The sequence below is a fragment of the Rhinolophus hipposideros genome (assembly GCF_964194185.1).
Source record: "Rhinolophus hipposideros genome assembly, chromosome: 24".
Classification (NCBI taxonomy): Eukaryota; Metazoa; Chordata; class Mammalia; order Chiroptera; family Rhinolophidae; genus Rhinolophus; species Rhinolophus hipposideros.
Window position 1 is genome coordinate 31384088 of NC_138070.1, and position 26064 is coordinate 31410151.

The following is a 26064-nucleotide window of genomic DNA, read 5'->3' on the forward strand; positions in this document are numbered from 1 at the left end:
CCTTCCTTCTTATGCTGTCTCCCTCTGCATCTCCAGAGTCCCTACATCTGTCACACCAGACGCTAAATATATAAACATATATCCCATATCCATAGCCATATATTTAGACTCCATTTCCTTCCTATGGAGGACATACCCTCACCTTTTCTTTGTTCATGCAGATATATTTTTTCATTTAACATGAGCTCAGGGTTCACTCCTTCCATAAGATTTCCAATCCATATGCTCTTCCCCACAACACACACCAAACTCCTGAAATCCTTGCGAGGTGTCCCTTTGAGGACTCACGCCTGGCCAGATTGCATTGCCCTTGGTGTTAGTCTCCCTAGATGTCCCCTTTTCTCTCTGCTCTTCTTGGCCTCAGGCTCTACTCAGCCCTGCCTCCTGTCTCCCCAAACCTGGGCCACCCACTCTGCCCCTCTGCCCAAAGCCTAACTGCGGAGCAGTGGCCATCTCTCTGGCACCTGTTCTTTGCAGCCTCCAAAGCACCTCACGCTCCCTTCCTTAAGAGTTTTCCCTTTTAATCAACAAAACATTTGTGAGAATTACAAATAGGACTGTTTTTAGTGCCAGAGCCCCAAAGCTGGCCCTGAAATTTGAATTTGTGTGAAAGTGACTTATGAAGGAGGTGCTCCCTGGGGAAACCACAGAAGGAGTGGGGGATGTAAGGCAGGGGGGGCTCCATTTCAGGCAAACAGCCATGAGGGTGGCTTTGGCCTGCCTGAGGTGAAACCCAGGCAGGTACCAAGAGCGGGCTTCTACGCTCTCACACAGCGTGCTGCCCGCTGCCCCCAGGGGACTCGCCCAGCTCTCCATGAGTGGGCGAAGGGGCTCCTACAGCCTAAAGACAGACCTCCAAAGAGAGCGGCATTTAGAAGCAGTACCTCACAGGAACCTGGGGAGTGGCACAGAAATTATAAAAGGGACCTGGGGGAACTGGAAGAACATTGACAACTACAACGTCCTGCACAGGTGGGGACATTACTACAGATCAAAGACCCAGAGATGCAGGCCCAGCATCTCTGGCTCCTTGCACGTCTCTGACCTGTAGTCTTGGTCTAACGTGACCCCCGGGACCATTTCTTTCAGGGCTTTGGTCAACAATTGAGGCAGAGCAATAGGTGCATACCTTCCTTAGGGGAATACACCTATGTGACTTTTTTCTAGATCTTTCCTTCTGGCCTAGCACAGATACTTTTAGGACTTTCCAGTCCTTAGTCCAGGAGACAGAGGCAGTCGGCTAGGAGTGCCAGTTGTCTCTCCTCTCCCTGCATCACGGGCCCCTCCCTGCGGCTACTCCCTGGAGCCAACTTCCATTTTATTTTATTATTATTTTATTTATTATTATTATTTTACTTTTGGGGGGAATATTGAGGGACAATGTGTTCCTCCAGGGCCCATCAGCTCCAAGTCTTTCTCCTTCAGTCTAGTTGTGGAGGGAGCAGCTCAGCTCCAAGTCCAGTCGCCAGTTTCAATCTTCCATTTTATGATGGAGAAGGTGAAGGAAGGTGAGAGGACGGAAGCCACTCAGCAGCTGCCTTTAACAACAAACTGGTTTTAGACATCTGGGCGCTCCTCCGAGATGGAGTTCTTCAAACAACTGGTTGTCACAGATGAATAAATCTGACAGAAAATATGCAAATGATAAGTCCTTCCTCCTTGGGACTGAAGAAGGCCTCGTTTTGAGGGCATTTCCTCCCACTGGGATATTCATCTTTCTGGGGGATATACATCCTGCCCCTAAGGTATCACATCCCATAGATTAACTATCTGGAGAGAGGTACAATTAACTCTTTTACACTTAATTATTCTTCCATTTCCTTGTCAGAGTGAGCGCTGTTTTTCTGTACCCTGGGGACCCTTTCTCTCGGGGTCAGCGGAGGATGTACAACAGAGGGGGAGCGTGGCAGCTGCTCCAGTGTGCCTCTCTACGTTGGTTCTGTTCTCCTGTCACTGGGTGTCCACCTCGCAGATGACAGAAATGGCACTTTGTAACTGCAGCCACTCTCCTGGGAGGAAGCCAGACTGCCTCCCACTGTCCCTAACTTCCACCTGGGCCCCAGGCAATCATTTTAGACACAGTGGCACCACCAAGAGGTGAAATAATGTGTGACTAAGGTCATAGTGAGAAAACGAGGAAGGCCCCTGCTAACCCAGGAGCCCTCTTTGTCATTTTGGAATTCTAGCTTAATCAGCCTGTTCTTCCTTCCGAGGTACTGTGGAGTTTGATGTAGCAGACTGCCTCCTCCTAGGAAAGGAAAACAAACACACAAACAAAACAGGTATGGCCTTGAGCTGGATTGCTTTCATTTGACCCTTCCCTCCCCCAATACAGGGCCATACTTGTTGTCATGCTCTGGTCCCGCTCCCGCTCTTGGCAGGTAGACACAAAGTATGGTGAGGCCTAAAAGGAACACCCACAGAGCCATGCTTAGGGGGTTCATACCGTTATATTCTCGATGGCGGCTGGGTTGGAGACACAGGAAGCAGGAGCCTTTTTCTCCAAGGCCCATCAGCTCCAAGTCGTTCTCCTTCAATGTAGTTGTGGAGGGCGCAGCTCAGCTCCACACATGGTCCACAATCCGCCGTCTGCTTCTCTGCCAACCAACCAACTTGCCAGCGTAGCCATGGCAATTATATTAGTGGCTAATGGCTAACCGGTTACAGCGGATGGCCAACTAGTTACAGCTGATGGCCATCTAATAACCGAGCTGGCACCTTTCCACATGAGGCCGAGAGCCTGGAAACTGCTCTCTGGGACTCCGTCCCTACACTTGTACAGTCTTTGCGGTGAGAACCAGGTAGAAAAGCAGTCTGTCTGCTGACCGATCAGAACAGCCTGGGTATCTAGATTCACACTCACCATCTGTAAGTAAAATGTCAGCTGTGATTGGTCTAGGTAATGGTTTTGGTCTCCTAAGCCATGTGGTTCTCCCCATATTGGTGATGTTTAAGTCCTAAATATAGGCAGTCCTTTAGAGATGATAGAAGGGATCTAGGCCTGGGGGAGGAATTTAAAGTGTTTTTCAACAAGGAGTTAGAGTTGGAACTAGCCCCAGAGATGGGGGCTGAAGTGACACACATGCTGACTTCTCTTGAGGCTGACTCCTATGCACAAGACCTAACAGCCTGCTACCGTTTTCTTAGACATTTGTGGCCCTGGCTTGGGAGCAGCAGGGTACTTCCAGACCTCTTTCTATCATGGCACAATATACCTAATGTGTACCATCCATCCCAGTTTACCTGAGTGAGTCCTGGTTTTACAAGTGTAACTGTAAAATGTGCCTGGGTTGGACAACAATTAGTAGTGTCCCCCCACTACTGTCCTGGCAGTTTGGGTCTAACTTTTCCAGGTGAATCCCCATCTCAGGTCCACACTTGAGACCCCATTACATGGTCTAGCTGGTCTAGAGGATAGGATCCTCAGGACACAGAAAAAAAAAAGAAAAAAAAAAGGAAGAAGAAGAAGAAGAAAAAGAGAGTGGAGACAGACTCATTTGCTGGAATCCCATTTCTTCTTCCCAGTCCCATCCCCACAAGGGAGAGTCATTCCCTGGAGAAGAAAGAGACACATTTTTATGCCTTTTATAACCATCAGTCATATTTTAAGGTAGTCATTGAAGAGTTCTTCATTTTAGTTCTCTGGTCCTTCTTGTCTGAGGGATAAAGTAAAACATCTTTTACATGGCATGTTGTAGAACCTGAAATTGTCAAAGCTCTTTAGGGAAAAGATGGCACACTGAAATGCATAATTTGAGGAGAGTATAATAAAGTAGATGTTTACAAAGGTGCAGTTAAAGTGCAGAAAAACCTCAGGGGGCTAGTCAGGACCTGGGCTAGCAGAGGAAGACATCACGACCACCTCTAGGCCCGAAGAGATAAAAGGAGGAAGTCATAGCTCCCACTAGAGAGAGAGGGCCCCTGACCAGCAACTATGATCTTTGATGGCGGGATATAGACAGCCTGTGGCAGCCCTTCTCCTACCTTCTGTACTCCGTCTCCTGCCACTGCTGCCCTTCCTTTCAGCTGGACCCAACAGGAAGCTAGAGGACTGGGAGCCTGTTGATATGACCCATACTGCTCAATCTGCAGTGAATTGGGGGGACACAAAAATAACAGTGTATTCACTCACTGGCCTCATCTGTTATAACTTTTCTACTAAACCTGACACTCCTCACAGACCAAATTTCCATCTTTCTGCAAACATGCCAGTATTTTGTTGCAGCTCCATTGTGCATTGCCCTCTACCTGAAATACCATGCCCTGTCCTCTTCTATTTAGGAAGCTCCTTCCAACCTCAATGGCCATCTTAACTCTCACAAGATCCAAATTGCCCTGAAAGTAATCACTGTGTTTCCTTGAAAATAAGACCTAGCAAGACCATCAACTGTAATGCATCTTTTGGCTCAAAATTTAATATAACACCTGGTCTTATTTTACTGTAAGACCGGGTCTAATATAATATAATATAATATAATATAATATAATATAATATAATAAATATAATATAATACAAGGTATAATGTAATATAATATATAATACTGGGTCTCATGTTAATTTTTGTGCCAAAAGATGCATTAGAGCTGATGGTCTGGCTAGGACTTATTTTTGGGGAAATACGGCAATAGTACTTGGAATAGAAAAGCACATATTATATATGAGGTCAGACAATTAAGTTAGCGAACTCATCCTAGAAAAATTGCAAAATACTTCCTTGCTGATTCTCACTATAGTCACCTTCAAAATACTCACCTTGGGAAGCCATGCACTGATGCCAGCACCTAGTTCACCCATCAAAGCAATTTTGTAACTTTGGAACTCTTTCTGGAATGGCCATCAGAGCTGTCATCATATTACCCTTGATGTCCTGAATGTCATCAAAATGTCTTCCTTTCCATAGTTCCTTTACCTTCATATAAATAAAGAAGTCATTGGGGGCCAGATCAGGTGAGTAGGGAGGGTGTTCCAATACAGTTATTTGTTTACTGGCTAAAAACTCCCTCACAGACAGTGCCATGTGAGCTGGTGTATTGTCGTGATGCAAGAACCATGAATTGTTGGCAAAAAGTTCGGGTCGTCTAACTTTTTCATGCAGCCTTTTCAGCACTTCCAAATAGTAAACTTGGTTAACTGTCCAGTTGGTACAAATTCATAATAGATAATCCCTCTGATATCAGTAAAGGTCAGCAACATCGTTGCTCTGAGTTTGCCAACTTAATTGTCATACTCCATACTCCCTGTCCTGCCAGAGTTCTACCTGTCACAAAAAGACGTAGCATGAACAAACTGCAATCAGTATACATCAGGATGAAAGTATGTCTGGAGAACATTCATGGGGGATTAAAAATGTTTGCAGAGGAAAGGTAGTTGAGATACATAATAATATTTAAAATTAGCCTTGATAGGGAAATAGGAACTTGTCTAACAAACAATAAGGAAAGGCATTCCAAATAAAGTAAGCCCCTGAATCCTAAAAGTAAGCAGAGTGCTCAGGTCACAGTTCAATATTCCAGGTACACATTATGCCTGAAGCAGTGTGGCCTGGGAGGTGAGATGGGCTTTGTAGGAGATCATTTGCTGAAGCTCAAGCTCAAAAGGCAGATGAAGTCCAAGGTGAATTTCCACTGAACTCTCAGCACATCTGGGCTCTCCCCCCTAGGAAATGTTAGTCTCCATGAAGGGGTTCAAGAGATCTTGATCTGTGTTTGGACTGTTCTGAATATGTTAAGGAAAAAAATGGAAAGAAGAGCCTCCATGAGTTTTTGTTTCTTCGTTTGTCCTGTTCCTTTGTGGTTTTCAGTTTTATAGCCCACATATGAGTGACGTCATATGGTTCTTGACTTTTTCTGTCTGACTTATTTTGCTTAGCATGATAGTCTCAAGATCCAACCACATAGTTACAAATGGCAGTATTTCATCTTTTGTTATAGCCGAGTATATAGATGATGTATTACAAAACTGTACACTTGAAACATACATAATTTTACTAACCATTGTCACACCAATAAATTTAATAAAATAAATGAATTAATTAAAAATCAATCAATCAATCAAACAAACAAACAAAAGCTTCCAGGCAGCTTTGCTCTGGCCACCTAGGGAAAAAAAGGTTTGGTTGATTTTATCTGTGGTCATAAGACATATCAAGAGGCCACATTTCTCAGACTATCTTGAGTTTAGAGTCTTTCCTTGCCACATGGATGTAACACACAGTTATTGAATAAAGAAATGGCTTCTGGGAGCTATGGCTTACACACGTGATATGAGCTCTTGAGCAGCCCCAAGCCTTCTTCAGCATTTGAATGAGTACTGGGTTTTTGTCACTGGGAGAAATCCAAATATTGTCATTCATTTTAGCAAAGTCATTGCCCACCTAACTCAGCAGAGTTTGTTTGAGATCCTGCTACTTTATTTGACTCAGACAGGAAGGATAGATGGATATGTGCAATTATTAAGAACCTTTCTCAGAGGTCCACAAAGCCAAGCCTTCTTGATTTGCCCCACATTAGAGACATGAAGGTGATGGCCTCCAGTGTTCTGATTTCCACAATGAGTAAGGGGAGTTATGTGTACTTTGTGTTTATAAATTCAGGTTGGTGGGACATACGGAGTAGATATCCTCACAGCCTGAATCTTCACTGGACACGGGCTCCGTGGTCTTTTACTTCTCAGGAGTTTGTGAAAGGTGGGAGATTTTAATCAAACATTAATCAGTTGACGGATATTTGTTGAGGACTTACTTTGTAGTCAATAAAATGTTGCATAGAGGCCCCTAAGGAAAAATAAGGTATGGCCCTTGCCTTTCAAGAACTTACCATCTAGTCAGTGATGCAGTGATGTTTTATGTATATATATATATATATATATATATATATATATATATATATATATATATGATGAGAAAGCAGTATGTATAATAGATTGTGAAATCCTATTATTTGCTGGGTTTCTAGTTCTAGTACATACCAAGCAATGCATTTACAAGCATGGTTCCATTTAATCTTCTCATTAACCCCATGCATGAGGAACAGTTACTTCCATTGAAGATGAGTTAAATGAAACTCAGCGAGGTCAGAGGACTTATTGAGAGGCAGCAAGAAGAATGCTGGGACTTTGATTCCAGCATCCTGACTTCAGAGCCCGTCCTCTCTCCTCTTCCACGGCCTCCCTCAGACTATAGCTATCTGCCAGCCATGTGGGCTCACAGTGCAGTATGTGCGCAGCTGTGTTTTTCCCCTGGTCTCTTCACTTCTATCATAAGAGTTCCTTCTGCTTCTACCCAGCCATAATCAGCCTTGTCACTATTTCCACCACTAAGGAAGATTTCATAGCATACATTCATTTTTTTAATGTAAAGCAAAAACAAAAGTGGTTGATAGATGCAAGGCCCATGTGAACAGAGTGTAAGGAAAGCGTTTTTCTTTCTGTATGACAAAAAACAATTTTATAAATATTGACATGAGTTTAGATTCCAGTGGGGTCCACATTAGCACCCCCACTAGTGAAGGCTTCTCTTACAATAAAGACCTAAAGTGCAGTGATGTCTGAATTTTCAGCAGGTCGATGAGGAGGCAACCTGGTTTGCCCATTTGTTGATTTTCCCCAGAAGCAGATCTGAAAGATACACCTGCCAACTCTATGGAGCCGGTGTCAGTATTTCCAAGCCATCCGCTTTGTAATGCTTCCCGTGAAGCTCGAGGGGAGGGGCTGGGCACAAGCCAAATGCTCACTCAGAGGAGCCAAACTTCGGGGCAGCTGGAGCATGTCTGTGTGATAAGACGAGATTGTGACCAGGTGCTGTGAAGGGTGGAAGCACTCATTTCACTGTAGTCTCAAGCATTGCTCGAGACGTGTTGCTTTTCAAAAGCAGTTAAAGAGCCATTTGATAGAAGGAATGGTTGGATTACCCACTGCCTGCATCCATTATAGTGCTCAGATCTTCAGGCAGGTGTGTTTAACAAAGGCCAAGCCTGGATTTTTTCCCTTTTTCTTCAGTAACCTTTCTGTTTATTTCAACACATTTTCTCTGCCTTTAGAAGCTCCCAAGCTCTATATTTCTTTCAATTTCCACACACTCATTCATTTCCTCTCTCTCTCCTCTCCTCCCCAATCCAAAGTACCTTGAGTTCTTGAGTTCAAGCTTCTATGGTTTTATCTCTGTATCACTCATCCTGGGCTTTCTCCATCATTTTTTGCTATTCCTTTACGTATAAATGCAACAAGTGTGATAAAACCAGTATTCATCAGCAAGAGATTAAGTATATAGAGGGCTGTTGGATTTCCCAGTGAATTTAGTTTCTTTAAAATGTGTTTTTAATTTTTCACAAAATATTATATTAGTTTCAGGTATACAACATAGTTCTTAGACGTTCCATTTCCATGAAATATATTTTCCTTCCTTTTATTTTCAGTCTGTGTGTGTCTTTTAGTCTGAAGTGAATCTCTTGTAGGCAGCATATGTAGGGGTTTTTTTGTTTGTTTGTTTGTTTTCTTATCCGCTCAGCCACCCTATGCTTTTGGAGCATTTAATCCATTCACATTTAAAATACTTGTTGCTAGATATGTAGTTGTTATTGACATTTTATTATTCATATTTTTAATCTTGTTTCCTTCTTCTTGAAGAAGTCTTTTTAACATTTCTTGTAATAATGGTTTGGTTGTGATGAATTCCTTTAGCTTTTTCTTGTCTGGGAAGCCCTTTATCTGTCCTTCGATTCTAAATGATAGCTTTTCTGGGTAATCTTCATTGTAGGTCCTTGCTTTTTACCACTTTGAATATTTCCTGCCAGAGAAGGCTGCATTTTTAGAGTATTGGCACAATCGGTGCAGCTGCTGACAATTGCAGTGTGGCAGCTTTCTCTACCATGTGCTGTGCTCAGGTGCAAGATCCAGCATGGGCATGTGTGGCTGGTCCTCTCTGGCCAACTACACATGAGGCTTTTGATCATCAAAGAAAATGTATTGACAATCTATGCAGGCTGGCCGTCTTTGGTGATTTGTGTTCAAATACAGTAGGCCTATTCTCTTTAAGAAGAAACTTCTCCAAGAAAAGATACAGAGTGCAGACAGACAGAAACACAGACTGAGGAGAGCACTGTGGTTCAGCAGTGAAATGATAACAAAGGTCCCTCCAAGGCTTCTGTCTGTCTGTCTGTCTGGATTCTGCCAGTATGTTGCATAGGTCAGGCCATGGGCTATAAATGGGGGCGGCACACAGGAGGGGAGGGCCTCAGGCTTGGTGGGAGGCAAAGGCCACTCACACAAACACTGAAGGTTGATGGCCACTGCCTGGAGGGCTGGAGTATGAAAGTAATTGAGGGCAGCACTGAGGCTGGAGGACAGGAAGCTTTCAGAGTTGAGAGCTGTTTGAAGTTTGGAGAGTGGGAGTTCCAGGTCTTGATCCAGAAGCCCTAGGTATGCAAAAGCTGTTCCTCTGTTCTTTGCATGTGCGGCAGCGTGGGCAATGGGGATGCTCAGGGTGGCACCTTAGTATATCTCAAGATTGTGCAATTCTGGAAAGATAAAAGAGTTTCAAAGTTAAGGCAGGGCACGTCCAACACTTTCTGTCTCTCCATTTCTCTTCCTGGCTGCCTCATGATGGCTGACCTGTCTAGTTCCCCAATGACAAGTGGCCATTGTGGGGATAGAGCCAGGAGTGTAGTTTTCAGGGTCTTGGCCCCACATGGAAAGGTTCTGGCTCAGGTACTAGATGGCCATCAACTGTGATTGGATGGCCATCCGCTGTGGCTAGTTGGCCGTCAGCTGTAACCAGTGAGCCATTGGCCACTAATATAACTGCCGTGGCTACGCTGGCAGCAAATGGGGACTAGCAAAAAGATGGTGGCTGAGCTGGCAAGCGCGGATTGCAGTTAGCAAGTGAGGTTGGTTGGCAGAGACAAGTGGACGGCAGGTTGTGGATCATGTGGCTCCTGCTTCCTGTGTCTCCAACCCAGCCACCAGTGAGAATATAGTGGTGTGACTCCCCTATCTGTGGCTCCATGAGTGTTCCTTTTTGGCCTCACCATATCCTGCATTCTTATATGGGGAGCGGGAGCTGAGACCCCACATGTCACCCTGCATGACATATGACGCAGCGAACAGGGTCTCCTGCATGATAGCCATCTCTAGCTATACTCCCCTGGGTTAGTTAGGGAGAGTTGAATCTGAAACCTTCTTTATTCCCAGTAAATTACCTTCCCGAGGAATATGGAAATACCATGATTTGTTTTAAGAGTAATTTTGTAGAACTATGTTAAGGGCCGTCTCTGTAAAAAAGCCAGCCTTGTTGACCAAATTCCCACCCAGACCTTCTACTGACTCACCCACCAACCAAAGCATTCACTCTGGCTGAGAGAGCAATTATGCTCACTTTTTCTTCCTTCCTTCCTTCTTTTCTTCCTTCCTTCCTTCCTTCCTTCCTTCCTTCCTTCCTTCCTTCCTTCCTTCCTTCTTTCCTTCCTTCCTTCCTTCCCCAGGGAGAATTGTATCCTCTACATTGTTGTGGAGACTCAATAAATGAGACAGATAGATGGGGGCAGGTATGAGGAGGTGACAGGAGCTGGCCGCCAAATTCCCTTTGTGATCCCTCGCTGCAGAAGCCAGCATTAATGCCATGGAGACTCAGTAAGACTGATCTCCCGCAATGACAGTTTGGACATCTAAACGTGACCTTGGATGTGCCCAAACCACAGCTGAAGCGATGCCAAATTTTCAGTGTAGTATATCACAGAGGCCGCATAACTGTGCTGAAAATTGGCTGTGTTGGGAGCGTGAGTGTATCTGCAAATGAACATCTTTGGCCCTGTAAGTGCGGTGCAGTGTGATGAAACTGCTTCCATTTCAGTGCATTTCCAGTAATTAGACACTCACAAGGAAGCTCAGGACACTCCTGCTCTTAGCAAGAGGCTGTGAGATGTCCCCATTGTGGGTATCCAAAGCAATGATTCCAGCACTTTAGAGGTTGCTCATCAACATTTCCTGCGCCATGGCCATTCACCTTGTATCTGGTCAAATGTCAGCTGTTGGAGGAAAAAAATAACTAGGACTCTGCTTCTGGCTTCCCAGAGCATTTGGTTACCAGACAGTTCTCTTCCTGTTAAGTAATGGAAAACTGTTTCACACAAGAGTCGTTTCCTAGTGCCCAGTCTCTCTGCCGTTATCATTTCACCAGTGTGGGGACAGAGCCAGGAGTGCAGTTTCCAGGCTCTCGGCCTCACATGGAAAGGTTCTGGCTCAGGTAGTAGATGGCCATCAACTGTGACTGGATGGCCATCCGCTGTGGCTAGTTGGCTGTCAGCTGTAACCAGGGAGCCATTGGCCACTAATAAAACTGTTGTGGCTACGCTAGCAGAGAATGGGGGCTAGCAAGAAGATGGTGGCTGGCAAGCGCGGATTGCAGTTAGCAAGGGGTCAGTTGGTTGGCAGAGAAGCAGACGGCAAGTTGCGGATCATGTGGCTTCTGCTTCCTGTGTCTCCAACCCAGCCGCCAGCGAGAATATAGTGGTGTGACTCCCCTACATATGGCTCCGTGGGTGTTTCTTTTTGGCCTCATCATATCCTGCATTTTTATATGGGGAGCAAGAGATGAGACCGTGCATGACACCCGGCATGACAACCAGAAACCATATTTCTAAATTAATGGTTTTCAAAGTGTGGTCTCCAGACCGGGTACTGGCCCAGCAATCTATTTATCAGGGATTGCTGGTGATTCTGATGCATGTTGAATTTAAGTGTTATAGAACCTTTTGGGAAGTCCAATCAGGACGTTCAAGAATACTGAATATGAGGATAAACTAAACAACGAAAATCTGGGTCTGAATCTTGATTCTGCAGCTTCATATTGGTGTGATCTTAATCATTCGAATATTTCTTAACCTCAGTTAACCCATCTGTAAATTGACAATGATAAGTGAACCGACCAAATTTTTGAGATGACAAAACAGTGTATGTTAGAGGCTTGCTCAGTAGCAAGCATGTAGTAATACATGTTCAGTGAACATTATCCACAAATATGAATTTCACCAATTTGTCTGCTTGGATCCATGCAAAATTTACAGTAGGAACTGCCTGTAAGGTCATTAATACAAACAACCTCCCAGGTACATTAGTAACAAAGCAAGCTGCAAAGTGTGTTGTTCTTCAGGGATTTCAAGCCACTGTAGTTCAAACCCCACGTTTCAGGGAAGGCAGTTTGAAAGGAGATCGTTGGTCTGCAAGGAACATATGGGTAGGTGCAGCACCAACTGCTTCCCCCATGATCTGTGCTTCTCTCCTCTCAGTCACTCTTAGAGTATGTTCTCGCTGTCGTCATCAAAGGGAAAATGAAGTCTTGGAGTACACTTGAGGCCAGTCCAAACTTCATGTGCATCTGGTCGCCTCCACACCTTATTAAAATGCAGATTCTCATTCATTACATCTGTGATGGGGCCTGAGATTCCACATTTCTAACAAGCTCCCCGTTTATACTGATCTGCTGGGTCTTTTTTACTACACTTTCATATAGTGAGGTGCTTGCTCAGTGCTTGTCAAACCCTAAAGTGCATAGAATTCACCTGTAGAGTTACGCTCCTTAAGGAATGGTCTAGGGGCCATCAGCACGCGTATCACTTGGAGGATTACTAAAAATACAGACTCTCAGGCATCACCTCTGAGCTACCAAATCAGAATTTGCGTTTTGGTAAGATCCCAAGGAGATTCATATGCATGGTAAGGTCTGAGATCCATTCAGAATGTGTTTATTCACACAGGGCCCTGCACTCAGAAGGACCTTGCTCTTGGTTAAATGCTCTGCTGTCATCATCTTGAAATTCTTGATAATTCTCAACCGAAGGGCTTTGCATTTTTGCTTTGTACCACGCCCCTCAAATTATGAGGCTGGTCCTGAATACACTGCTCTGTACCAGGGTTGTTCAACCTTTGGCGTGTATATGACTTAACTGGGATGTTATTAGAAATTCACATTTCTGGGATCCCAAAGATTCTGAATCAGTAGGACAAAAGAATCAGTAAGACAAACTCCTCATGGAGTTCTGATGCAAATGGTCCATGCCCACTTCTGGAAATAGCCCCTTGATCATTCCCTAGTTATGTCTTCTACTATGGCCATCCTGTGTTGCTCAGAAAACACAATAAGCACCGCAGAACTTGCTGGACGCTGGAGCCAAAGGCATTTCTGGTTGAGCAGTGTTCTCTGTAGGAGCTCTCCGCAAGGCTTCCCACCTGCACCTGAGTGGCCCTGCAATGATCGTGTGACATTTACACAAGTACAAGCGGAAAGGGCGCGCAGAACAGGATGTCTCATCTCGAGAGCCACCGCCTGGGGAACCTGGTGTGCTCAGCAGCACTTCTCAGGCTTTTTATGGTCACAGACCATTTTGAGAATCAATGGAAGCAATCGTTCCTCTGTACTGAAAAATGCACTTGTGCACCCAGGACCAGGATTTAGACAACCTCCCTGAGCGGTCTGACTTCACTCCCTAGCTCTTTAACCTGGGGCGAATCATGAGACCATTCCAAACCCCAGAGTCCTGATCTTTAAAGTAGAGAATGGGTGAGATCATTTGTGTGACAGATTTGCTGCAAAAATTAAATGAGACAGTGTGGATGTAAAAGTACTTTTTAAACTGCAAAAGAATGTATAAAATTGAGGCATCATTATACATACTGTGCTACACTGCTATCTGCAGCTTTATAGCTAGGATCAAGACACTGTGTTTGTGAATTTAGCCTAAGGCCACAGAACATCCTTGGTGCAGTGAGAGAGGGAAACGAATGCAGACAGAGAGATGATGAGGAATTGACAATGGTAGCTGGGAAATTTGAAAGTGTAGGAAAAGAGAAAGGAGCTTCTACAATTTGGGGACTCCAGATGCAGAAATCAAATAAAGAATGTCTATTTTTACATGTGCAAACAATTTTGAGATTTTGGGAAAATGCCTTTAGTCTAGCAATAATTAAACCTTGCTGGGCCTGGGTATAATGAAGATAAGTAGCAATGGTGGTGGTTCATATTTAATTTTTACTTTAGAAGGCTTCTGTCAGGATTTGCTATTCTGAGATGAGAAGAAGACTGTTTAGTAGTCAAAATGTTTAATAGTTAAAATCTCTTGTCTAGCACATATATTCTGTGTGACTTGGAAAAATATTGAGTTTCTCTGTTCTTCGATTCCTTTTACCAGTGGAACCTTCCTCATAGGGTTCTTGTAAGTATTGGGTGGCTCAGTACACCCATTATACCTAGAAAGTAATGTGAAGGATTGTCATCATCTACATTATAGAAATCCTTGGGCAAAGGGAGGGCTGGTCGTGTTCAAAGGGCCCAACTATTCTGCGTGTGGAAAATGCCTCCACGTTATAACTATGAGTGGTTAGGGCTATTTGCAAAGTCCTCTGCTTAGTCCTGTGGTACTGAAGCACTGAACTGCACAGGACCCAGAAATCAGAGATACCCTATGTTCCAAGGCTGTTATCCCATAAGACCTCTGCCACCAAATTCTACAAAGTGCCACCGGTGACCAATCAAAGGAAATGTGTGTGTGTGTATAGTGGGGACAGGGAGTGAAGACAAAACATAAAACATCATCCTAGTCTTGCCATGGGCCCCACTCTGATGGCTCCCATTTTCTGTCCAGTTCCCTGACTTACTCATCTGATCTTTCTTCCAGGTGCACGATTGACAACCGAGTCACACGGGTAGCCTGGCTAAACCGCAGCACCATCCTCTATGCTGGGAATGACAAGTGGTGCCTGGACCCACGTGTGGTCCTCCTGAGCAACACCCAAACCCAGTACAGCATCGAGATCCAGAACGTGGACGTGTATGACGAGGGTCCATATACCTGCTCTGTGCAGACCGACAACCACCCCAAGACCTCCAGGGTCCACCTCATCGTGCAAGGTAGGCAAGGCTTGGTGGGGCAGTCCGAATGGGCAGCTGGGAGAACCTGTATTAAACACTTGTTCTGTGATCTTCAGTAAAGATGAGTTATGTTTGTTCCATCCGGTCAGGACGACTTCCTTATTGTCATTTTTCCATGAGATGCTGAATTTTCAAATAATTTCCTAGTGAATAGGATTTTTTTTTCTCTTGTTCCAGTAATATATTTTCTCAGAAAATTATCTTCTAATTATCTATTTCCTTGTTTTTTTTCTCCCCTAAGATTTTTTAGATTCCATCCAATTCTAAATTCGCTTTATTTTAAGATCAGCCTTTTAGCTGTTAGGTGCTATACATCTGCCATACCCTCACACAGCCTTCAAAGAAAGCAGAGCCAAACACAGATGCGCTGAGCACCTACTCGGGACACATCCTTCACACCACCTCCATCATTTCCAGCTTGCTTCACCGTCTCTCACCTCCCACCCCTCGCTTTCCAATATTACATCCCCAACTCTACTACCCATGTCTGATTCTCCATGTTTTGGCCAAATCCCAACTCTTCTTCTGCACCTTTCACCCCCGGCTTTTGAGAACTGTATGTTTGTTTTGGTTTTGCATCTCTATTGTCTTGCTTTTGCTGTCTGCAGGTTTCTCAGGCCCTAAGAGTGGTACTCATCTGCCCCCATGAAGCAGAACTGGTCCCAGGGCACTCTGACAACACTTAAGCATGGTGGGCAGATTCCTCACTAGGGAGTACGAATCAGACCTGGCTGCTTTTTGTCTGGGAGACCTTGACCAAGTTACTAACTGAACCCCAGGGCTCCCTTCTGTACAATGGAGTCAATGTTGTGAGGAGCTGTGGTGAGGATTACATTTTACATGTACTGATGTGTAAAACACTTAGAAGAGGGCCTGGCATGCAGAGGTGCTGTTTTAGTGTTAGCTATTTTTTCTATTGTTATTTTTAAACATTTTAAGACATCTTTTGCAGCGGACCAAATACTTCGCTTTATCTTAGACGCATAAAGCTCCTGCGCAGTGGAGCCCAGTTCCTCTGTTGCTGTTTCTTTCCCAGTCTGATTCCCAGTACCCTTCATCCAGCTAAATGTCAAGTCCAGGGCAGTAAACTTCTCTTCCAGAGGCTCCTTCAGCCACCCCTCCATGTCATTGTTCCCAAGGAAATGGTGAAGAGGCCTTGGATGATTGGTTAGAGAAACAAGGGGCAGGGTGGTGGCTTAAGAAGGAAGAAATTCAAGGAGATAGAAGAACTAAGGGTAAGCTAGCTGTAAGAAGGCAGGAGAAAGTACAGCTTGGATCACGGATACGAACTGTGAAGAGCAAGTTAGGGTGAGCAATGATGAAAAGAGGACACAACTACAGAGAGCAGTGCGGGCACTGGCTCTGGTTAGGAATTAGGCCAGTGGGACATTTTAACCCCTCACATTGTGGTACAGCTTGGTCATACCAAGTTGTTTTTATTTTTTCCTACTCTTTCTTTCCAAAAGGCAATTATGATGGCTTTTTCTTTTACAAGTTGTATAAGAGAATATTTGTCAAACTTCTGGGTGAAAACAGCATTTTTTAAAGAAAACAGAATTGCATAGAAGATATCAGAGTGTATTACAAACAGCAGAATAGCTATTCTTACATAAGTTTTTTGTTTCATTGTACGTTTTTAATATAAAATACATTTTTATTGTGCATAATTGGCAAAAAAATGCTTGAGAATCAATATTCTATGAGGAGTGTCCCCAAATGCTCCATTGCTATCATTTACAATGTGTAACAGGTGGTACATTTGAAGCCATTCCCCAAGCCCCCAACATGCCCCACCCTAAACACACACTCACTGCTGAGAGCAGAATATCTCACAATGGCAGAGATACTAGGGACTATGCACTATTACAGATATTTGCTTTAGGAAGTGGGATCTTTATGAAACTGGAAAATGGAAAGAATACTGAAAACTTCTGAATCCTCCTTGAAAACAAGGACCACATTTTTGTGATTTTTTTTTCCCCTAAGCCCATACTCTCCTGCTCCGGAGTGAGTGCCTTATACAAAGTATACAATTAATAACTGCTTATAGAGGCAAGGGGCTAGAATTATAGCCCAGAGGTCTTATCTAGGCTCAAAGAGCAAAGGTTGCATATGTGAGGGGTGGGGAGATGGGAGATCAATCTTCACTCATGTCCAAGCTAATGGAAAATGTCTAATCCCCAGCTAGGTGTTTCCATCTGTGACTTGGCGAGATGCCCTCTTAGCATGACACACCACCTCAAGTATTGGAATCTCATCTTGGGCTAATTTTCGAATGCTGATGGGTGTATTGATCCGGAGACAAGCTGGGTTAAAAAAAGGCACTGGTCTTGTACACAGGCTCAGCCCGAGCTAATCCGCTGTCGATAGGCCTGGCCTGAGCATTATTGACACTTTAATGAATAGAGGACCACAGTTTTTCAGAGGCAACCTGTCCCCCCTCTTTAAAAGCAATCAGACAAACTAAATAGAGCCAGACTCCCCTGTTTCTGTACTGGAAAGAGGATACATCACCATCCAGGATTTTAAAGAAAAGATAAATCTTGGGATCATTTATTGTACTGAACATCAACCCTGATTCCTTCAGCAGACGCTGACTGTCTGGATTTTGTTGAAGTTGCTATTCAACCCTGAGCAGAATGCTGCTGGAATGAAAGGCATATTAAGTTTTCAAAATGGTATTATAATCATTAAACACATACACACACACTTACACACTCACACTCATAGAATAGCTGCAGCAAAATAGAACTAAACTGATATTTTGCCCATGAGTATGTGTATTTATGTGTAAGAGTATGTGTATTTATGTATATGTAGTAAGCTTTATATATAAGTAAACCCACACAGAAGGAAAGTAATGCATTTTCCTAGTATGTGAACTGCTGAACGTCTGAGACGATGCCTTTCTCATTACTATTGAATATGCCTTCTGCCCCACTAGTGCTTTGTACTGTATCTTCTCCATGGCTGTGATTCAGTTATGTGTCATTCTTACTGACAGCTAGGATGCCATCTTTGTATCTGCCCGAGAATCAGACCCTTCAGTCCTTTGTGCATGCACTCATTCATGCCTTCATTTATTCATACAGACAATAACCACTGAGAAAGAACTCTGGTTACTGGGACTGTTGCAGAGCACTTAGCATGTGAAGTTGAATACAAAGCTGCCCTGGAAGACTTAGTTTCTATTTGTGTACAATGTTTGCCCAATTCATCCCCAGGAATTTAGCTTCTGGGAGTATAGGTACTGTTGGCTGAATCCTTCCTGGGCACCATCCTGCTCCACACACTCCTAAACTCACCTACAATGTGGATCCTTTTTCTCCCTTGTTGTCTGATTAGACATTTTAATAGAATTCAGAAATGACCTATACTGAACTCAGGTTGGTCCGTTTATGCGACATCCAACTTCCCTAGTGCTGCTAAGTACTGGTCTGTCTGTTAGCTCAAGCACAGGATGGGAAGGCTAGGGGACTTTCTTTGGTTCATGTTTTCCAGAGCTTCAACTATAAGCGTGATTGGCAGTCCTTCCAACCCTTAGGAGCCTTTCACTGGTGGCAAGTTCTAGGTGTGTGCTTTGTTTTCTAGAATATTTCTAAAATCTGTTGATAACACTTCATATCCTTGTAATAAATGAAAAGGGAAATGCTTGTTCCTTTTTTTTCTTCAGTGAATCATTGCTTTATTTCTCACTACCTGTTGCTGTTGGAATGTATTTTTTTTTTTTTTGTAAGATAGCTTTAAGGCTACTTAAGCTTTTAAGCTCTCCTAAATCTTTCCCATGCCTATAGGGGCCGAGTGGTTTCCAAAGATCCCAGCAGGGCTGGTCAATGTCTTGAGCATGGAATGGGGCCAGTCTGGCCTGAGCTGCAGTGGAAAGTCCGTGCAGGGGGCAGCATAGGGGGATAGAGGGGCAACTAAGTATAGCCACATAAAACACCAGACAGAGTAAGGGTGAGTTTCAAACCACAGAGAACTAAGCCTTCATGGACAGACATGTAAGAAGAGCCTGTAGGAAAAAGGTAATAGTGCTTCTGATTTGCACTGTCCAAGGTCAGTGTGGAAAGAGGAGCAGGCTTGGGGCTGCAAATAGAACCCAGGGAGGACTCATGTGAGACAAGTCTCCTGGGCAAGCCAGGAACAGGAACAGCCTTGGTGAGAAGAGCAGCCCTGGAGCCAGTGTGGAAGGGAGATGGAGGGGAAGGCAGCAGCGGCTGGTGGCAGGAAGGGGGAAGTGACAGGAAAACTGAGCAAAGTAGCTACTCCTCAGTGAGTATTTCAATTTAAATTAGCTTAAAACCAAATAAAATTTACTTCTTCAGTCAATCTAGCCTCATTTCAAGTGCTTCAATAGCTACACGTGACCAGTGGCTACTGCATTGGACAATACAGGTATGGACTATCCCTACTATTGTAGAAAGTTCTACATATATAATCATGGAGCGTTTTATTCATGCTGTGCTTTCTAAGATGTGGCCTCCTCCAAGGGAAAAAGGAAACAGGGGTGTGGCCATTTTTTAGATATTCTGAGGAGCTGAGTGGTTTGGCAGCAGGTTAACACCGGGAAAGGGTTAAAATATGCAGCTTGACTCCAGAAGCAGCCTCTTATTAATTACGCTCATAAAGCAGAACATCCTGAGGTGTTCTCATATATATGAGGTCATATATATGTATAATCACATATACATATATAAGTGATTACTATTATGGCCCAGCAGGGGTTAAAGCAAGGGTTTCATTGACCTAAAGGCCCAGGTGTGGTGCCAAAAGTAGACTGGGATTTTGTACAGAAGATGCAAACAAGCAAAGATGGAGATCTTTTAGAGACAAGAGAGAATTGTCGAAAAAGATGGAGAACAGACAGAATTTGAGGACTGGGTGAGTGTGGGGATGGGGGAGGGGAGTCCATCAGAACAGAAAGATCCCTGCCTTGGAGCCCCAGGGCAGGTTAATACCAAGACATCTAAAGCGTCAAGAAGTAAGGTATCCCATGGTAGCAGAGGTGGAGGAGTTCATACTTAGATTCTTGACTTTAAGATGCCTTGAAAACTCTGTTCAAAATGACTTTGTGAAAAGTAAGAAATATCACCCACGGATTTACATGCCCACTTCGGCAGCCAGATAAAATCTTTTAGACCAGAGTGAGGAAGATCTATCTACGATTTATTAAAATTTGGGTCTAATGATTTCCATCCCTTTGACCTCAGGGTGTTCTGCTTTATGAGTGTAATTAATAAGAGGCTGCTTCTGGAGTCAAGCTGCATATTTTAACCCTTTCCCGGTGTTAACCTCCTGCCAAACCACTCAGCTCCTCAGAATATCTAAAAAATGGCCACACCCCTGTTTCCTTTTTCCCTTGGAGGAGGCCACATCTTAGAAAGCACAGCATGAATAAAACGCTCCATGAGGCCCAATCCTTAGTCAAAGTAAGAGTAGTGTAGAAGACATCTCAAAAGCCCTAACTGAATTTCTAAAAGCCCTCCTGTGAAAGACCATGCAGCAGAACTGTCCAGGTGGTCCACACAATGATAGGAAGGTCCTCCTTATCCAAGCAGAGGCCTGGGTGGAATATTCCTGGGCTTTTAAATCACTTAGAGACCTATTTGCATGATAGACAAGGTTAAATACGGTGCTTAAATAATAGGGAATGAGTGTAATAATAATAATAATAATAATAATAATAATAATAGCTTTTGTCCTCTTTGTCAGTTTTCAAGACCCTATCTTGGTCTCTCTTTTGTCATTGGAGTATCTAATCACCCCCTCCCTTTTGTTTGGTGTAAATGAGTTTTCCTATTTCTTCCTAGGCAGAATTAATCTGAAAATCCCTGCTATTGTTTGATAGTTAATTACCTGCCTTTTGGAGTCAAACAGCTCTGAAGTTCAAGTGAAAGGGGGTGGGGGCTGGCTAGTGTCTATGGAATGGCATGAGGGTGAGAGAAAGAGGCCAGGTCATTGCCGCACACTCCCTGTGTTTATGGAATTCCAGAGAGAAGGAGACTAGGCCAGGGGGATACCTAGCACAGGCAGGTAGGTGACTTGCAAATAATAGAGCTTTGGAGGCACCAGCCTTTCATCAACCTTTGATTGTCTTCCTGTTCTGAACTCTCCTCTTACCCACCTGATATGTATAATCCTGTTGCTTTCCAATCCTGAATAATTAATTGACCTTGTCAAGCCAAACTCATTATTATGATTAAGAGAACAGGAACAATAACTTTTAATTTCTAGACACCTACGCTCCATAGGCTCCCCCTCAACTCTGAACCTTAATAAAAGGAAATTCTAAACATAACATATCAAAGGGAATAATGTACTCTAATCCTCATATTGAAGGCAAAGTTTTCTGTTTCTCCAGCCACATCACCCAGAACACAACACACCCCCCTAGCAGTGCAGGGCTCCCGTAGAGCTGAGAAGACCAACTAATTTCCATTCACGCTGCATCTTTGCTGAGTCCGCGGTGGAGGGAAACATTGCCATCCAATTCTGATTCAACAGCAGTCACCTTCTGAGTACATCTGCGTTGTTCAGGTGTCAATAGCCCTGTGTGACAGTAAGTCACATTTGCCATTCCAAACTGCTTTGCAAATCATCTCTCCTCTTCCTGCTCTGTTCAAGAAGTAGATGAAAATGCACATTTGGTCTAGTCAGAAGACTGTGCATCTGAATTCAACAGAAGTTTCTAAGAGTGGGGAAATTAAATTCCACAAAAAAAATTAGAGTGTTCCTCAGAGCACCCTGGAGAATGACAAAGAAGGGGGGGGGCATTTTACCTGAAATTCATTTACAAATTGTAGACGGCACATAAATCAGGCAACTCAGTTCTACCTGGTGAGTTTTAAACTTTCTTGATGCAATTACTGACAGCAGAGGGGCAAAATGTGTTATATTAACATTTCAGTAAACCCATTGAAACATCATTTGTCTACAAAGCCAAGTAGGGTAGTCTGTTAGACTAAAGCTATCCGAGAAAACTGCTATAATAAGTCACATTGGTTTAATAATGACATTTTCTGTGCTTTCTGGAGTGGCTAGGGCAGGTTCTTATGTTTTCTAAGCAGTTTAGAAAACTCGACATCTACATTCTGGTGCTGCCTGGTGAGAACAGTAAACAATAAAAAGCAGTAAAGAATAGGATCCCCGTGTCCAAGCCATCCACACCACTTATGGCTCTAAGGGAACAGAAAGCTCAGGTGACCCTACTGCTTCACAGCAAACCCTTCTAGGAGTTAGGCAACACCCCTCCCACAGAAGCAGTTAGCGCTCCCAAGGGAAGGTCTTGAAGCAACTACAGAATTCTTATCCCTTAGGTGGTTTTGCCCAGAGAGTCTGAGCTGCCTCTGATACCAGTACCATAGGGTTGAGAAAAGTGGCTCTGATTCCTCCTGGATCATATGTCTCCGCAGCCTCCACATGACACACGGTGTCATTTTATTGTGGGGGAAAAGGCAAACAATTCCTACATGCAATCCGTTAGACTCCCATCCCCATACCAGAAGCCACCTGTGGTTTATTTAACCTGAACTTGAAGCAAATACTCTTAACTCAGGATTACATGAGGTCTCTTGATGGTCTCACGACACACAGGTACTGACTGGCCTAATCCTAGAATATATCCAAAACAACCCTCATTACTCCATTCCCAAGGACTGCACCTATAAAGTGTGTATAAAATGATATCAAAGGCGGTATTGTTGACCTGAGTGCATTAACTCTTGTAGGGGACTCGTTGGTTCTCAAAAGCCTCGAAAGTCTCTGACAATTACCTTGTCGCTGAAATGGAAATAACTAATATCTTAGGACGGGGTAAGAATTTGGTGACTAAGTTTCTCAGTCTATCAGTTGTCGCACTGAGGACTGTCAACTGACACATTTCAATTCCAGTTAAGAGTATTTTGAAGACAATAACTTGGGACAGAAAAATTCAGACAGAGCTCCTGCCTTGTCTAGCCCAAGAGACAACTATACTAACAAATATCTTTCCTGTAGAATAACAGGGATTAAGCTTCTCCTATACACATAAATGCTATACGAGGTTTGACAGCTAAGTTCGCGAACTTGTTGCAATGATGTTGCTAACCTTTTTCAATATCAGAGGGATTATTCATTATGAATTTGTACCAACTGGACAAACAGTTAACAAAGTTTACTATTTGGAAGTGCTGAAAAGGCTGCATGAAAAAGTCACACGACCTGAACTTTTTGCCAACAATTCATGGCTCTTGCATCACGACAATGCACCAGCTCACACGGCACTGTCTGTGAGGGAATTTTTATCAGTAAACAAATAATTGTATTGGAACAGTCTCCCTATGCACCTGATCTGGCCCCTGATGATCTTTTTCTTTATCCGAAGATAAAGGAACTATTGAAAGGAAGGCATTTTGATGACATTCAGGACATCAAGGGTAATACGATGAGAGTTCTGATGGCCATTCCAGAAAAAGAGTTCCAAAATTGCTTTAAAAGGTAGACAAGGCTCTGGCATCAGTAAATAGCTTCCCAAGGGGAGTACGTCGAAGGTGACCATAGTGATATTCAGCAGTGAGATATGTGGCATTTTTTCTAGGATGAGTTCGCGAACTTAGTTGTCAGACTCATAAATACACCAACAGGATCTAATTGAATTTATCTGTGAGATTAGGCAAAACTGCAAAGTTGCATTTCACCAGGGTCTTCAATCATGAGTAGGACTTCTTGGGGGATATGGAGAGGAGAAGGTATCCTGGGCAGGAGCAATAGCATGTGCAAAGCTTGAAAATCTGAATGTGTAGGACACACTGAAGCAAGAGTGGGGACTCTAAGTGGTCCCAGGGTGGGGTTCATGGAGCGAAATCACTAGACACAGAGCCAGAAAGACAGGCTGCACCTGACTTGTGGATGCTCTGTGTGCCATGGGAAGGAGCACATGAGAAGCAGTAGGCCCTGGGTCATGTCAGTTTTCAACACAGCCTTGGTTTTCCTTGTTCTACAAAACTACCACTTCTCTTTCTCAAGGAAAATTGTATTCCATTGTTTTAGCAAAGGACAAATGTCCAGAAGGCTGTCAGTGGTATAGAAAATGATAAGTACCATTGGGAGGGAAGGAGAATTATTGGAAGGAAAGAAGATCTCTAAACCTAACTGGCTCTATGTCCCTTGCATGGTAAAGATACAAAGGGGAAAGATTGCCAAAGACCCTTCTACCACCAGGTCATTTTTTGAACACACTAAAACATGTTTTATAACTGCTGTCACAATGATTTTTGTTTTTCCCACTGTACAGTTAATATGCATTTCTTTGTATACTAGCAAATAGAGAAGATGGTACTGGGGCTTTGGGCTCTGTCATCATCATAATGATTGTACCAGAGAAGGTGAGGATATTATTAAGGATAAAACAGCTGCAGGAAGGGTTCCACGACCCTCAGGAACCATTGGGCTAGCCCGTCGCCAGCAGTCACCTTTCATTGTGCCTGAGAGCCCACATGCAGATGAGAAGCTCAGTGTTTCAGATGTTGTCAGTCTGATTTATATTTAGGCTTTAAGGTGTCAGCACTTGGAGTCTATCTTAAGACTTATATTCCTGTTGAACATTGTCTGTGGTAAATTAGTGTTGAATGTCGGTACAACATCTAATTGGCTTGTGTTGGAGTTGGACTCAGTGGTGAAATGCTGCTGGAGCTGGTGGAGCACATTTTTCTTTTAAGAGATCTTCATTTCATGTTATTTGAGGAAAAAAAAATATTGATTTAAAATTAGGACAGTTTAATTTGGTGGCATGTTTTCTTTATGTCTCAATTATATATTCATGTCTTTGTGGTAAACTCAGCTGGTGGGGAGATTAAGAATTCAAAAAAGAGGATTTTCACTTGGCAAATACTGCTTTCTACTGTGATTAATTGAGAGTCTGCACAGTGAACCTGGTGTTGGCTCCCTTGGGGATGGAATAGCTTAGTACAAAGAAGTAAATCTCAGGATTTAGGAGTCCTGGATTCCAGTCTGATCTTGACAATAAGTACCTGGAAAACTGACCTACTTCTTTAATCTATTTTAGATTATACACACTTTATCAAATCATTTTGATATATCACATAATCTAATTTGGAGGAAAGTACCAAATAGATGCAGGGAAGCAGGGCACCACTGAATATTAACATCCTTCATTTTTGTAATCATTTATTAGCAATAAAGATTTTCAGGCTCTTCTGTTTATCTTATGTTGCCTCCTTGAAACAGACAGAATCCTCTGTGCCGAAAATGCATACATGTTCTGTTGCTGACTTGAGTCCACATTCCCTAGAATTTACCTGGATTGCGTCCCCTTCTTTTTCCAACCGGAGTGCCCCCTTTGAACCGTAGTGTTTCTGGTTTTCTGCCTTGCTGACCTGCTGATGTCCCTCTGCTCTCTTGCCATCATTACCTTTGCTCTCACTATTCCGTTCGGGCACGCTTTATGGTGGTGTTATAGAGCTATGAACCTGGGCTTCAGAAAGGGCCACTGGGCAATGTTGCCCCTCACTCTAAGTCCCCAGACTGGCCAAGAAGCCCTTTCTTCCATCCCTGAGAAAGGGAGATCAGAACTTTTAATTTTCTTTTTTCTCTGTAGCTCATGCATTGACTACCATGTATCAAGTACTGAAATCCAAGCTTGTATAGATAAAAAGATGAATGAGACTGGTCCCTATGATCAGGGCATATAATGGGGGTGGGGTGCAATTAACTTGTAAAAAGGGAGCAGTTGTGACAGAGCCATTCACAAGAATCCTAAAACTCAGAGGTAGAGGAGTCTCCCTAAGCTTGGTGGTGGGGGTTGGGTGTCTGGGAAACACAGACAAATAGAAGTCTTTTCAAATGGATGGTCTGACATTTCAGTTCTCAGCTGTTAAAATGAAAATAAAATAGCTAGTCTGCCCACACCTCCTCCGCTTTCCATCACGCACCCTTTCTTCATCTGCAGCCCGAGTGATCTTTTCAAACTTGAATTTGATGGTACCTCCAGGATTTCTCCTTAACCTAAGAGAGCCAGTTCTTTCTCAAGGCCTGGGAGGAGCGTCCTCCTGACTCTTTGTTCACACCACACTCTACCTCACCATTCTCCTTTTATTTTATTTTTCCTGTCTCCTACTTTCCCGTCATGGGCCCATTCTACATTCTCTCC

At 43.5% G+C, this 26064-nt stretch overlaps 1 protein-coding gene across 4 annotated transcripts in view; it reads left to right on the plus strand.

Moving 5' to 3' along the window:
* Window positions 1–26064, plus strand: part of NTM (neurotrimin) — a 973794-nt gene that overhangs the window by 772019 nt on the left and 175711 nt on the right. For all 4 annotated transcript variants that reach the window (XM_081036605.1, XM_081036602.1, XM_081036603.1 and 1 more), the window contains exon 3: window positions 14665–14897. In XM_081036605.1, coding sequence (XP_080892731.1) covers window positions 14665–14897 — 233 coding nt within the window. The remainder of the gene's footprint in view (window positions 1–14664; window positions 14898–26064) is intronic.